The sequence below is a fragment of the Staurois parvus genome, unplaced genomic scaffold (genome assembly GCF_062004578.1).
Source record: "Staurois parvus isolate SC_StPar_1 unplaced genomic scaffold, SC_StPar_1.0 ptg000096l, whole genome shotgun sequence".
Lineage (NCBI taxonomy): Eukaryota > Metazoa > Chordata > Amphibia > Anura > Ranidae > Staurois > Staurois parvus.
The window spans coordinates 11,532,536-11,545,615 of record NW_028317892.1 but is presented as its reverse complement, the minus strand read 5'-3'; the positions used below and the strand labels follow the sequence as shown (position 1 = coordinate 11,545,615).

General features: G+C 37.7%; 1 protein-coding gene across 3 annotated transcripts in view; it reads left to right on the top strand.

The window, feature by feature from the left end:
• Nucleotides 1–8,386, top strand: part of PAX5 (paired box 5) — a 316,202-nt gene extending 307,816 nt beyond the window's left edge. For all 3 annotated transcript variants that reach the window (XM_089670900.1, XM_089670899.1, XM_089670897.1), the window contains one exon: nt 1,382–8,386. In XM_089670900.1, coding sequence (XP_089527026.1) covers nt 1,382–1,455 — 74 coding nt within the window. In that variant the 3' untranslated portion in view covers nt 1,456–8,386. The remainder of the gene's footprint in view (nt 1–1,381) is intronic.
• Nucleotides 8,387–13,080: the final 4,694 nt, after the last annotated feature.

Here is a 13,080-nt window from a genome sequence, read left to right as displayed (position 1 = left end):
ATAATAGAACTTACCTGTAAGTACAAGGAATATCTCTGAAATGTGAACCATTTAGGAAATATTCTCTAGCTCTGCAGCCGGTGACGTCACTGGCGCATATGCACAACACTCTGAAAGGATGACATACTGAGTATGCCGTTCATACAGAGCGCTGTGCCACAATCGTGGCTCCCATTCAAATGGCCTCAGCCCCTGAACCCAGAAGGATGACAGCTCATTGCTGGAGGGCTTCATTTTGGGGTAAGTCTTTCATAAAGTGCTAGTATGTGATGCATACTAGAACATTATGACTTTATCCTGCAGGGAGAAGATTTGTTTTTTTTTTAATCAGGCTTTTACTACTGCTTAAAGTGTTTGTAGAATAATTTTGTCATGAATGCAAGTAAAATAAATTTTAAATTGTTTTTTGTACATCCCAGCACAGATCAACTTTATATACATACTAATAGGTTTATGCTAGTACCTTCAGGTGATTGGATATTGGCAAATAGACAGAAAGTCCCCTCCCAGACATAACCTTTACCAATTAAGCCAGGCTCTAGTGTTTTTTTCTAGTGTTTTCCATTCTTCTTTACAGTTGCTGGTGTTGATGGCATGGCTTTTAAAACCAAAGTCCTAAGGGACAGGAGTGCCCCATATTCATTTATTTCTACCCTGCTTAAAGAATATGTAAACCCTCACCTTGTAAAACATACCATGCAATTTAAAATAGAAATGAAAGGTAACATTTTTGTGTATATAAATACCTCTTTCCCCCCTTTTGTAAGTGATCACATACCCTCTGTTCTCAGCTGCATAAGGAGATGGGGAGGAGAAACAGCAAGACACATAACTTCCTAGTGAATGGCTATGCAAGGGGGTCATATCAGGATATGTCTGATCATTGGAGGAGAGCAGCCTGAGCACAGCACAGCTAGAGCAATGACCATGCTGTGCTCTCATGCCTACTGTGATCAGTTTTTATTAGGAAAGCAGAGGGACTCCCAGGAGCACCTGGTATTTCACAAAAAGGAAGCAATACTAGAAAATAGGATACTTTTTCATACAAGCACATGGCACAGCAGGCACATAGCAGAAATATGAAATGTTAAGTTTACATATTCTGCTTTCTGCTCTACTGGTCTATGTTTTGGGGCAAATTAAAGAGCTGCCATGTACCTGTTAGCTTAAACCCACAAAAATGACAGAAGTGGGGCTGGTATTGGTAAAAATACTATTTTTAATGGAGTGGTTCTTTCGATTACCAAAACAAAGCAGTTTTCTTTGACTCACAGAAAATGATATAGATTTTGTGCATTTTCTACAAAGTGTTATGTGTTTTCGTGTTTATTGTTTGTGTAATGTTTTTAAAGTAATGCCCTAAATATATGCTCTTTTCTAGGTTCTCCATACTATTACAGTGCAGCAAGAGGAGCAGCGCCTCCTGCTGCCGCCACGGCCTATGATCGTCACTGACAGAATGCAATGAGAACATGAGCACTTACTATTATGGAGATTGTACAATACACATTACACAAATTACTCTAAAAACTCAAGATGGAAGTATGGAGTAAATTGAATTGTCATACTGGACAAAGCAAATATTTATTTCCTTCAATCATCTTTTTCACCTTAAAAGTGCTACATTTGGGTTTTATTAGTTTGCTTATATGTGTAGCCTAACGATTATTGGAATCTCACAGTGTTCTGGCTACAAGAAGAAGAGCAGTTAACCAATGCAGTTTCTTTGATCCATTCAATCAAAATGAAATCATGTATACCATGCTATTGTAAATAAATAACATGCTCCTTTGTGAAATTTATGAAAGTGGCTTAGCACAAACTGCAACATGATAAACATTTGTTACTCAAAGTGCTTACAGCATATCTTTTATAAAATGCTGCACTGATTCACCTACTCCTGTAAGCTTTAATCCAACATTAAACCAGGTTACCATTCACTATGGCTAAATTTGGGGCTGATGTCACTAACTGTTTGAAAATCATCTATTCCTGTTGTATGTTTCTTACATTTAAATGATGATGCTCTGCTTAGTGCAGATAGCAGTTTCAACAACCCGTTTCTTTTACTTACTGTAAGTCACTTTCCTATAAATAACACCAAAAATAGCACTAAGTACATGATTTAAAATTGCAATATATAATATAATATATATTAAAAAGTGTATAATTGGGGGCTTGCTTAAAAAAAAGATAACAATGAATAGCCTATTCAAAATAAAATAGTTAAATCCACTTTTGCTTTAATATCCTCATTCACTCTAGAGGTTTTCTCCTCAATACTTTTTTTCTGATTTCCTCAGTCTGATGGCCAAAATCATTCATCACATTCCTTCTTAGTTCAGATCATCCTAGACCAGGGGTAGGCAACCTGCGGCTCTCTAAGCTGTTGTGGAACTACATTTCCCATGAGGCATTGCAACATTACAGATCTGACAGTTACAGCTATGACTTGCAGAGGCATGATGGAACTTGTAGTCCTGTAACAGCTGGAGAGCCGCAGGTTGCCTACCCCTGTCCTAGACACACCTGTCCACTATGACTGGATGTGATTGGGGTGAGTGGGCCCAGTGATCTCCTCCAATCAGAACACATAAACTGGTTCTTTGTGTTGCTTGTTTTTCTCACACTCCAGCCCTTCTGTAAAGGGATTGCTAGAGGCTAATACCAGGTGAAATTCAGGTACTTACACTGCTTGCATTTAAAAATACATTTATTGAAGTATTCATGATTTCAGAGCTTTGTCAATCTACAGCATATCTTTTATATCTACCTAGAGTGAAGCTTCAACAACCGTAGCAAAAATATTGTCCATCCCAACTTATAACATAATAAAAAATATGTTATAGCAAGTAAGCAAAGCAGAATAAATTGTTGATAATTTTTTTTTTAAATGAAGGGTTCTTAATGCATATATCATACCTTTCAGGCCACTTGAAATTAGTCAATATGTTGTAAACGAATTTATACATTTCAAAATGGACATAAAATGCTTTATATTTTCATGTAGACACCTGACATTACTTCCAAGAGTACGCAGTTGAGCTTGAATGTTCCTTAAGCCTTTTCCCTCCTGGATAATATCATGGTAAGACCATGCAAGGGCATCTCATTATGCAGTAATTCCTGTGAAATCTCTGCAGTATGGGATTTTTGTTCCAGTTTAACTTTATTGTAAAATCACCGCCTGTGCTTGCATTGTGCCTAGTTTTATAATGAATTTGCAAATAGAGACAAAACACCACACAATGCATCTAGTTAGCTAACATATGAGGTCAAATCCCGCAGCTCGTATCTATTTATTTTTAGATAAAAAGCAGCATGGAATCAGTTTAAATGGATTATTTATTTTTATGGTGATGCTTCCCATAAAGAATGTGGGAAAGACCCAAGAGATCTCACATATTGGAACAGAAGAAACTATTTCACTGAAACATATAAACATGGCCATTCCCCCTCAGTATATTTTAAAGACCCTTATTTATACATTATCATGTATCCTATTAATGTTCTCTAATAAATCAATATGAAATCTGAATTGTTATTGAACTATGTTGTTTTACAAAAAACACAGGCAAACGTGCATAAAAAACTATTTATTAATAGGTTAGAAAAAGTGAAAAATGCTATAGCACATATATTGCAAGAATGAAATGTTCATTGGAATGTTACTTAAGTTGAAAAAGAAGGATGACATGAAAAAAAGCTACGGTAATAAAAGATATGCAGAAGAAGCTAAGCAGAAGACATTGAACAAGGTTTATTAAGTGTTTCAGGCATAATGTAGATTACCATATCATTTTATGCACCTTGACTGTCTATTTATTTCATTTAAATACTTATAATTGAAAAAAAAACACATTTTGTAAAAACAAAATCAGTTGTTTTCCGGTACAGCACAATTGGCAAATAAAATAATTGCAATATTAAGGGCAAATTGGATTAATTCAAACAAAAACAATTGTTCATATGAACTTAACTTACAGTATATCACATTTCCAATATAAAATTCTATGTAAATCAAACAAATTAATTATTACCTACCAATGTGTACAATATAATAAGGGGTATCCTTGATATATAACTCTTAAACTAAATGTAATTTGAATACACTGTACAACATAGATTGTTTTTATTTAAAATTTTCTGATGCAAAAATCACTCAATAAAATCTAAGGTACCTCTAGATATGAAAAAATTGTCTCATGTCTATGGATTTATGGGATGTCTGCAGACACCATGGGAGAGACAATGATCAGACAGGTTAGAATACCTTTTCCAATGGCTGTTATTTTCCACTCATAAGCTGGTGCTATAAGTGTCTGCAACAGACTTTTGTGTAAGTAATCTAGCTAACTATCCAAGTTTAGAACTGTCATTTGCAAGGTGGTTATATATGTGCTCAGAACTGCCTGCCAGGAGCCCATAACTCATAGAAAAAACCCACAAAGTGAACCCCTTATACTTCCAATCATTTGAAAATGGTTGGTAGATAATATTGCACAGAAAAAAAAACATGTTTGACACTACTCCTGAAAATTATATATCTGCATAAATTGCAAGAAATCCATATATATATTTAATTACACACAAGATACATAGTTTAGTTTTAGTACATGTACTGTACATGTATCCATGTACATGTATATGTGTAAAAATATATGTATAGGTGTAAAAATATATTTAATTTCTAAGCTGAATAATTGTCGGACACCATAATAATACTGGATATTCCTCTTTGCATATTGTATGCAGGAACACAGCACAATTAATTAATATAACTACACTTGCATATATATTGGATGAAATTATTATTGTGTAATCTTGTGTTGGTGTTTTTTTTTGTAACTTTAAATGACTAAAGTAAAGGTATGTGCAGTTTTCAACTTAAGTGGGTGCTATTGTTATGTCTATGGGCAGGGCTGCTTTCAGAAACTACTAGGCCCTGTACAGCCAATGTGACAGGGCCCCCAAATACATATAGTTTACTAAGCATCGGTTATGATTAAGCACAGTGAGTGATCAGTACCCTTCACTCATTGTGTTAATTCAGGAAAGGAAGGGGTTTGTAAATGTGACATATTTACGGACCCCTCCCCCACACTTCATCCTATGGATCCTATAGTGTATTTGCAGCTGGGAAGGAGAGGAGAGAACCTGGCAACATTGAGGGGGTTGGGCACACAGGGGGTGCTTGGGCAGCATGGGGAAATGTATGGTGAACTGGGAGGTGCTGCAGAAAGAGCTATGCAGAGGATCAGTTCAGGTAATTGCCCCCCTCCCTCCCCACAATGCCGATCACCCTCCCTGCCCACATTCGATTCACCCAGTTGCCTGGCCCCCCCCTGTTGGTCTGGGCCCTGTACAGGAGGACCAGTGGTACCCCCTTAAGCACAGCCCTGTCTATGGGTGCCAAACACCTCTGCCAATCTCCATGGTATGGCTTTGTGCACATTCTAACCTATTGTAAGACCCTGTAGGTCCAAACAATGTAACTGCATAATAACATGTCAAATCATGCTCTTGTGTTATTCTAAAATCTAATATTGGGTTTATTTAATAGTAACTGTTTTTTAAAAATGTTTTACTTTGTTTTGTGGGGACAACTATAAAACGTACACAGGCTCTTAAACAATATATAATAATTATAACGCACAGCTACACCCGTGCTTTACTGCAATTTACAATAAATATGTGGAAAATGTTAGAATTTTAGAAAAGAACAGAATATTTCCAGCTACCAGGTGTCATGGGTTTTATGAAGGCCCCCAATCACACTGTACAATCATATATTCTAAATTAAGGTGCATATAAAAAGATAACTTGTTTCTCCCTGAGGCCCCTCCCTAACACATGAAATGTGCAGACGTTGGATCGGATGTTTCATTGTTGCAGGTGAACGACTTGCATAATGTTCAAGCTTTATTTACATCTCTTCTTCCTAGCTGACTGGCTGTAGTACTGCACATATGCTCGTTAGCTGCACAGATGTTATTAGTACATAAGGTATCCTACAGATAGATCACTGACATTTATGAAACCACCTACCACATTCACAGTAATGTGCTCAGACGGCTAACATGGAAAGGAATAAACAAAGTCTGTACTACATGGGTTTACCATTTAAAGCAATACAAATTCAGATCTGAGGTTGGTAATTTTATTACTAATGTGGTTGGAAGGATGATGGTGAGCCTTTGGAAGATAAATGTTATTTCAGTTTTACTTTAAGCAGCCAAATTCAGCCTGGACAGAAAATTATAAGCAAGATATATGGGATGTAACTAGTAATAAGTTATTATATCAGACTGTTCTTATCTTATTTATTGTTGTTGTTAGGACATTTTTTAAAAGCTTTGAGAAGAGGATGATTGGGATTCCAAATTGTGAAACATGTTGGGGAAATCTACAACAAGCTAGGAGACTCCTTTTTCAATAATTACTTTCACTGAATGCTTACTGACTTTATGTCAGGTACACAGAAACCAATATGGTAACATATACATGAAATGTTTTATTGCACAGCCCTTTTCAAAGTCAAACCCATTTTTCTTATAAATAAAGGTCAGTGTAAAACATTTTGAGTAAATATTCTTAAAATTTTTCCTAAAAATTTAATAAATGTATGCCTAATATTGCTCTTATTTAGACATATAAACTTCTATTGCTGTAGCAAAACACACACAAGGAACTGTGATATATCAAAAACTTTAATGGTATATTACATGTACAGTATGTAAAAATAGGGGTAGCCTATTTTCAATTTAGTAACAAGTGTAAGGTAATATGGTACCATACATGACGTAATAATAATTTCAAATTTGGTAAACAATCTCTTTATAAATTCAAAGCTTTAATAATATTGCACCAAAACAATCAATTCATGTAAAATGGAAAAATATTTTTTAAAAATCGAAATCTGTGAGATAATTTAAATGTAAGGCATCTTGTATGTTAACGCTGATGTCATTTGTGAAGTATTATCGCATTTTATGGGTGTGATTAACTGATATGAGACAAGCAAGCTGAGAGTCATGACCCATTGAAGGCAATTAAAAATCATAGATTATATTGAATCTAAAGTAAATCTGATTATTAAATTGAATTAGAGAAAAAAAAATTTAAAACAATTTTTATAGGTTTCAGGCTTAGTACCATGGAACTGAACTTGGATTCTGTCTTACAGTACATAAAATAATAAATAGGTTGTGGTAGAAAAATAAGGACTTGTGTTGTCAGGCTTGTTGAGCTTGTCGATTGACATTAATTTTAGATGCTTCTGAGATCATTCAAAGTTCATTCACAGGTGTATTTGAACTGCAGTTATCCTCCTTCTAACTAGAATTTGATCTGTGTCAAGGTTGTGCATTTTTATAGACTTGTATGGGGATACAAAACTCACTTGAAGCAAAAAAAGCTTTTCGACACAGGTTTTAACTGTCATATTTAAAAATCCTGCAGCTAGCAGAAAGAAATGGAAACAGATCTTTGGTGTGTGCTCTTTTTTAGTGAACACCTGGGAGCAGACTCTAAAATGTATACAAATTGATAAAAGTCCAAAGTCCAAAACTAATTTTGTATGCTTTTTTTCTTTAAGATTTCATATAATCCTGCTCAGCCTCACATTGACATTACTGTAACCTGGTTTTCACTTTCTAGTGGCCTTGTACTTTCTTAAGATCCTAAATAAAAATCAACTGCATTAGCCTCATAAGCACACCCCTTACATAAATGCAATGCAATATATTTCTTATTTAGAGTTTTTTTGATTATTATTTTAATAGGGATTACCAGTATAAAAATACACTTAAATACTTTTGCCAAAGTTCACCATGGCTGCATAAGTAAACATACTTGTGTGATGATAACTAAGAATATATATGCCTTTGAACACTGGGATTCAACAAGTCCCTACACATACATACAATGCTTCTTTATAATGTGTATGTTTTGTAATTTTTTTTGTAGGAAAATATTTGAATTGAAAATTTGGTGATTTATTTCTTAGTGCTGTGCGTTGCTTTGTGTGTAATATTTGAATGTAATTACAGCAGTGCCAATTTGCCAAAGATGTTTCACATTTTACTTTTATATTTTTATTTGAAGGATTGGAATGGCCAGTAATTTTGTTAACCGGGTTTTTTCTTTTCTCTGTCTGTAAATTTGTGAATTATTTAAGTTAAATGGTTGATGCAACTTTTTTTTTAGATTAGTTCAAACAAAATGCAATAAGATTGGCGTAGATTCAATATCTGTGTGTCTTTCCATTGGAGTGACTGTTACTTGTGAACAATTGAATTTATGTAATCTTTATGTGAGATAATTATTTGTAAATATTTACCATAATTTTATTGGTTCTGAAAATAAAAGTAATTTTTTAAGTTCATAGATGTCTTCTGTTTTAAAAGAATGAGAGCTTTAAAATTTGTACTTATAAACAACCTTGCAATTTTCCATTATCATAACAGAATGTAATATATGGAGATGAGGGAGCTTTTAAAAATGAACTGAACCAGGGGTGGACTGACCATTTGGAAACTCAGGCACTGCCCGAGGGCCCGGGGTCAGTAGGGGGCCCCAAGAGATTCCCCTGGTACCTTTTTCATAGGCTTTTTTGAGTTTGGGCAAGGACACAGGGGCCCCATGATCCCCTATTGCCCGGGGGCCCCATGAGTTGTCAGTCCACCCCTGAACTGAACTATTTGCAAAAGCCAGCATTGTCATCTGCCATATATTTGCAGTATTCCTTTTATTTATTTTTATACTTTTTATATACTATAATTTCCACCTCCCTCCCCTGCAAGTAGAGTGGCATCTTTATTCTTCAATCAATCTGGCAGCGCACATTTAGGCCCCATGTACACGGGACACTTCTGAACGATGGAAACTGACTGCTGAAAAACAAAGGTTAAAAACGTCTGTTTAGCCGCGTTTGCATATCACGTTTAGAAGCGTTTGCATTTAGAAGCGTTTTTTTAAGATAAGCACAGGAGAACCTCCCAAATGCCCAGAATGCACTGAAAAGTGGTAAATTATTAACTATTTCAGACTGTTTCAGAGAAATACAGTGAGTAGAAGCAGAGAGAGCAGTATGTGTTAAGATTAGCGTAGGTGTGAGTTGCTCATTAACATATCTTTTGTTTCCAAGGGTGGGAAAGGTATCTGGTGGAGTGAGTCATTATGGCCATCTGGCAGGGGGTCTGCATGAGGAATTTGAGGTGTGAATGGTCATTAACATATCTTTTGTTTCCAAGGGTGAGAGAGGTCTGAGGTATGAATTCATCATTACAATGTATGATAAGCTTGGTGGGAACATCCTGTGTTCAGTGTTTTGTCCATTTGAGTACCTTGAAAATGCTTTGCATGCATTTTTCATGATGAAAAAAGGCTCTGGACAGCATCGGGAACTGGAAGAGTTAAACAAATTTTTCAAATGCAAACTCTTATAAACGCGATTTGCTGAGTTTAGCCACATTTACAAGCGTTTTGCATTTGAAACGCTGATAAAATCGACTGCTGAATGCAAGTTTTTTGCGTAAAAAAAAAAAACTGTAAACTCAAATGCCTGTAAACGACTGTAAATGAAGATGGCAGAAATATTTGATCACATGATCATGGACTTGCTGCAGGAGGATGTCTTGGTAATGAAAAAGTATTCCTTGTTTCAGATACCGAAGATAAGGAAGATAGTGCCAGGATCAGAGGAAGAGGGGACAACTTGCAGGGAGCGACAAGAGGCAGTGATGTTCACACAGCTGAAGCTTACTGCCAGGTGGACTCCAGCAATGGGGAACAGGTGGATGTTGAGGTGGCAGACAGTCCATGGTGCCACTATTTGGAGAGAAGGAAATTTCTTGGAGAGGCAAAACAGCAGCAAAGCTGTCCTAATCCATCTGGTAGCACTGCCTCACAGGTACAAACCACCATCCCAGGGCTAGTCCACAGAGTTCTGCAGTGTGGACATTTTATAACGTAATTGCAAACAATAGCACCATAGTAGTCTGCAGCATATCAGCCATGGAAAAAGCACTGGTGATTTGGGTACCACATGCATGAGAAACTATATAGCCTGGTGGGAACACCACCGCAAATTAGGAGCACAAGGCCACCACTCCTCATCCATCTTCACTTTTTACATGTCTCCCTCCACAAGATTCTCCTGCTACATTTGCTGCAACATTTTCTGCCTCTTGTGACAGTGAGGGAAGTCTCACAAGGGGCTTTCAAGGCTTGGGATTTACCACATCAAGTAGAGAAGATGTGTTGAAACCACATTCAGGAGGTTCAAGAGAAGGCTCAAAACTTAGTAAAATTCTTCTACACCCATGCCACTATCACCAGTAGCAACCTTCCCAAGGCAGGTGTCTCCACAGCTGCTGGAATGATGGTAAAAGTATCTTTAAAGCACACTTGTGCCCAGTGTCTTAATGCCAGTTTGGAAAAACTGCTAACTATGCAGCAGCTCCTGTTCTAGCTCAGGGAATCACCCCTCTTCTGTGAGTTTATGGCCTATGCTTCACCACAGTAGCAGGTACCCAGCTGCCATTTTTACCCAGACATTCATCCCTGCCCTCAATTAGCATGTGGAAAGGAATGTGTTTGTGTCACTGGACCACTATGTCAGCAGTAGGATACACATGACAATGGACATGTGATTCAGCATGCACAGGAATATAGGAAAGGATACCATATATGCTTTATGGCACACTGAGTCAATCTGATGGTGGCTGGGAAGTATGTAGGATGGGGAACACCACTGGATCTGGGAACACTATTCTCTGATTCTTTGGAACCTGTAGTCTTCCCAAGTGCCCCAAAGCATTTTCAACATTGCAGTCTCATCATTGTCATGCTGTTTTGCATTTTTTTTTCCCATGAGAAAGGAGCCATTCTGAACCAGAGCTTCTAACAGCTCTCCAGGCCCAGGCTGAGAGATGGTTGACCCCATGCCATCTTCAGCAAAGCAAGGTAATGTGTGACAATGGCACTACCCTGCTTTCCACCCTTTGCAGAAGAAAATTCACGCTTGACTTGCCTGGCACATATCTTCAAGCTAGTCATGTAGTGGGTCATGAAGTACCCTGGCTTCCAGAAAGTTCTTTGTCACCTTTGGTGGTCATGTCTAGCCAGTGTTCACCTACAGTTGTGACCAAAATTATTCAACCCCCAATGCTGTAAAGGGGTTTAGGGACTATAGTGTACATTTGGAATTGTATTCAGAATCAAATCCTACAAGGACGTTGTAACTACCCAAATGCAACTAAAATGACATCAATTGTTTATGTAATACAGTAGTAAATGGTTCTTATGTGGTTTCTTCATTGCCACAATTATTCAACCCCTTAAAGACTACCACTCTGAAGAACAGAGGTTCATACAGGTGCTTTCCATCAGGTATTGAAAACACCTGTGGATGTCACCGAGCAGCAATCAAGCATAATAAGCACCAATTAGGCAGCTTTAAAATGACTGTGATACTCAGCTCCTTCTAGACATTTACTGGTGTGGTTACAAACATGGTGAAGGCAAGAGAATGGTCCAGGAAGACAAGAGAAGAGGTGATTTCTCTTCACAGGAAGGGCAATGGCTATAAGAAGATTGCAAAGATGTTAAACATACCAAGAGACACCTTAGGAAGCATCATTCGCAAATTCAAGGCAAAGGGCACTGTTGAAACGCTACCTGGTCGTGGCAGAAAGAAGATGCTGACTTCGACTGCTGTGCGCTACCTGAAGCGTAGAGTGGAGAGAAGTCCCCGTGTGACTGCTGAGGAACTGAGAAAAGATTTGTCAGATGTGGGTACAGAAGTTTCAGCCCAGACAATAAGACGCACACTGCGTAATGAAGGCCTCCGTGCCAGAACTCCCAGGCGTACCCCCTTGCTGTCTCCAAAGAATAAGAAGAGTCGACTGCAGTATGCCAAAAGCCATGTGGACAAACCACAAAAGTTGTGGGATAGTGTTCTGTGGACTGATGAAACAAAATTAGAACTGTTTGGGCCCATGGATCAACGCTATGTTTGGAGGAGGAAGAACAAGGCCTATGATGAAAAGAACACCTTGCCTACTGTGAAGCATGGTGGAGGGTCAATCATGCTTTGGGGCTGTTTTGCTTCTGCAGGTACAGGGAAGCTTCAGCGTGTGCAAGGTACCATGAATTCTCTTCAGTACCAGGAGATATTGGATGGAAACGTGATGCAGTCCGTCACACACCTGAGGCTTGGGAGACGTTGGACCTTTCAACAGGACAATGATCCCAAGCATACCTCCAAGTCCACTAGAGCATGGTTGCAGAGGAAAGGCTGGAACATTTTGGAGTGGCCATCGCAGTCACCAGACTTAAATCCGATTGAGAACCTCTGGTGGGACTTAAAGAAAGCAGTTGCAGTGCGCAAGCCTAAGAATGTGACTGAACTGGAGGCCTTTGCCCATGAAGAATGGGCGAAGATACCCGTAGATCGCTGCAAGACACTTGTGTCAAGCTATGCTTCACGTTTAAAAGCTGTTATAACTGTAAAAGGATGCTGTACTAAGTACTAAGATTGAATGTCACTTGGGGGTTGAATAAAACTGATAATGCTGTGAGCACAGAAAAGACATTTGTGGTTATTTCATTATAACTGTTATGTTATATTTGTCTGACCTACAAGTGCCTCTTTAATGTAAATGTAAGCAAGATGACTGAATGATCAAAAGCAATGTCAAACTGGCCAAAACACTCAATTTCAGTGGGGGTTGAATAATTTTGGTCACAACTGTAGAAATGCAGCACCAGCACAAACTGCCTACAAAACATCTCACCTGTGACACTGGAACTCAACATTGGCCATACTGAAAAAGCTGCAACAACAGCAGCATGCCATCAATGCCTATCTGTGCGATTATGGTGCAATGACAGGCTCTGAGCAGCTGTGATTCTTTTGACATTCAGCTGTCATCTGTCCATATTCACTTCAAATAGCTAATCAAGTGAAAAACTAATTCTTGTTTACTTGTTTCATCTGCATATGATTGAATAATTGAAATTAATATTCCCACTATTTATTTTGTGACTCCCAATGAATTGATAAGTTTGGTGGGA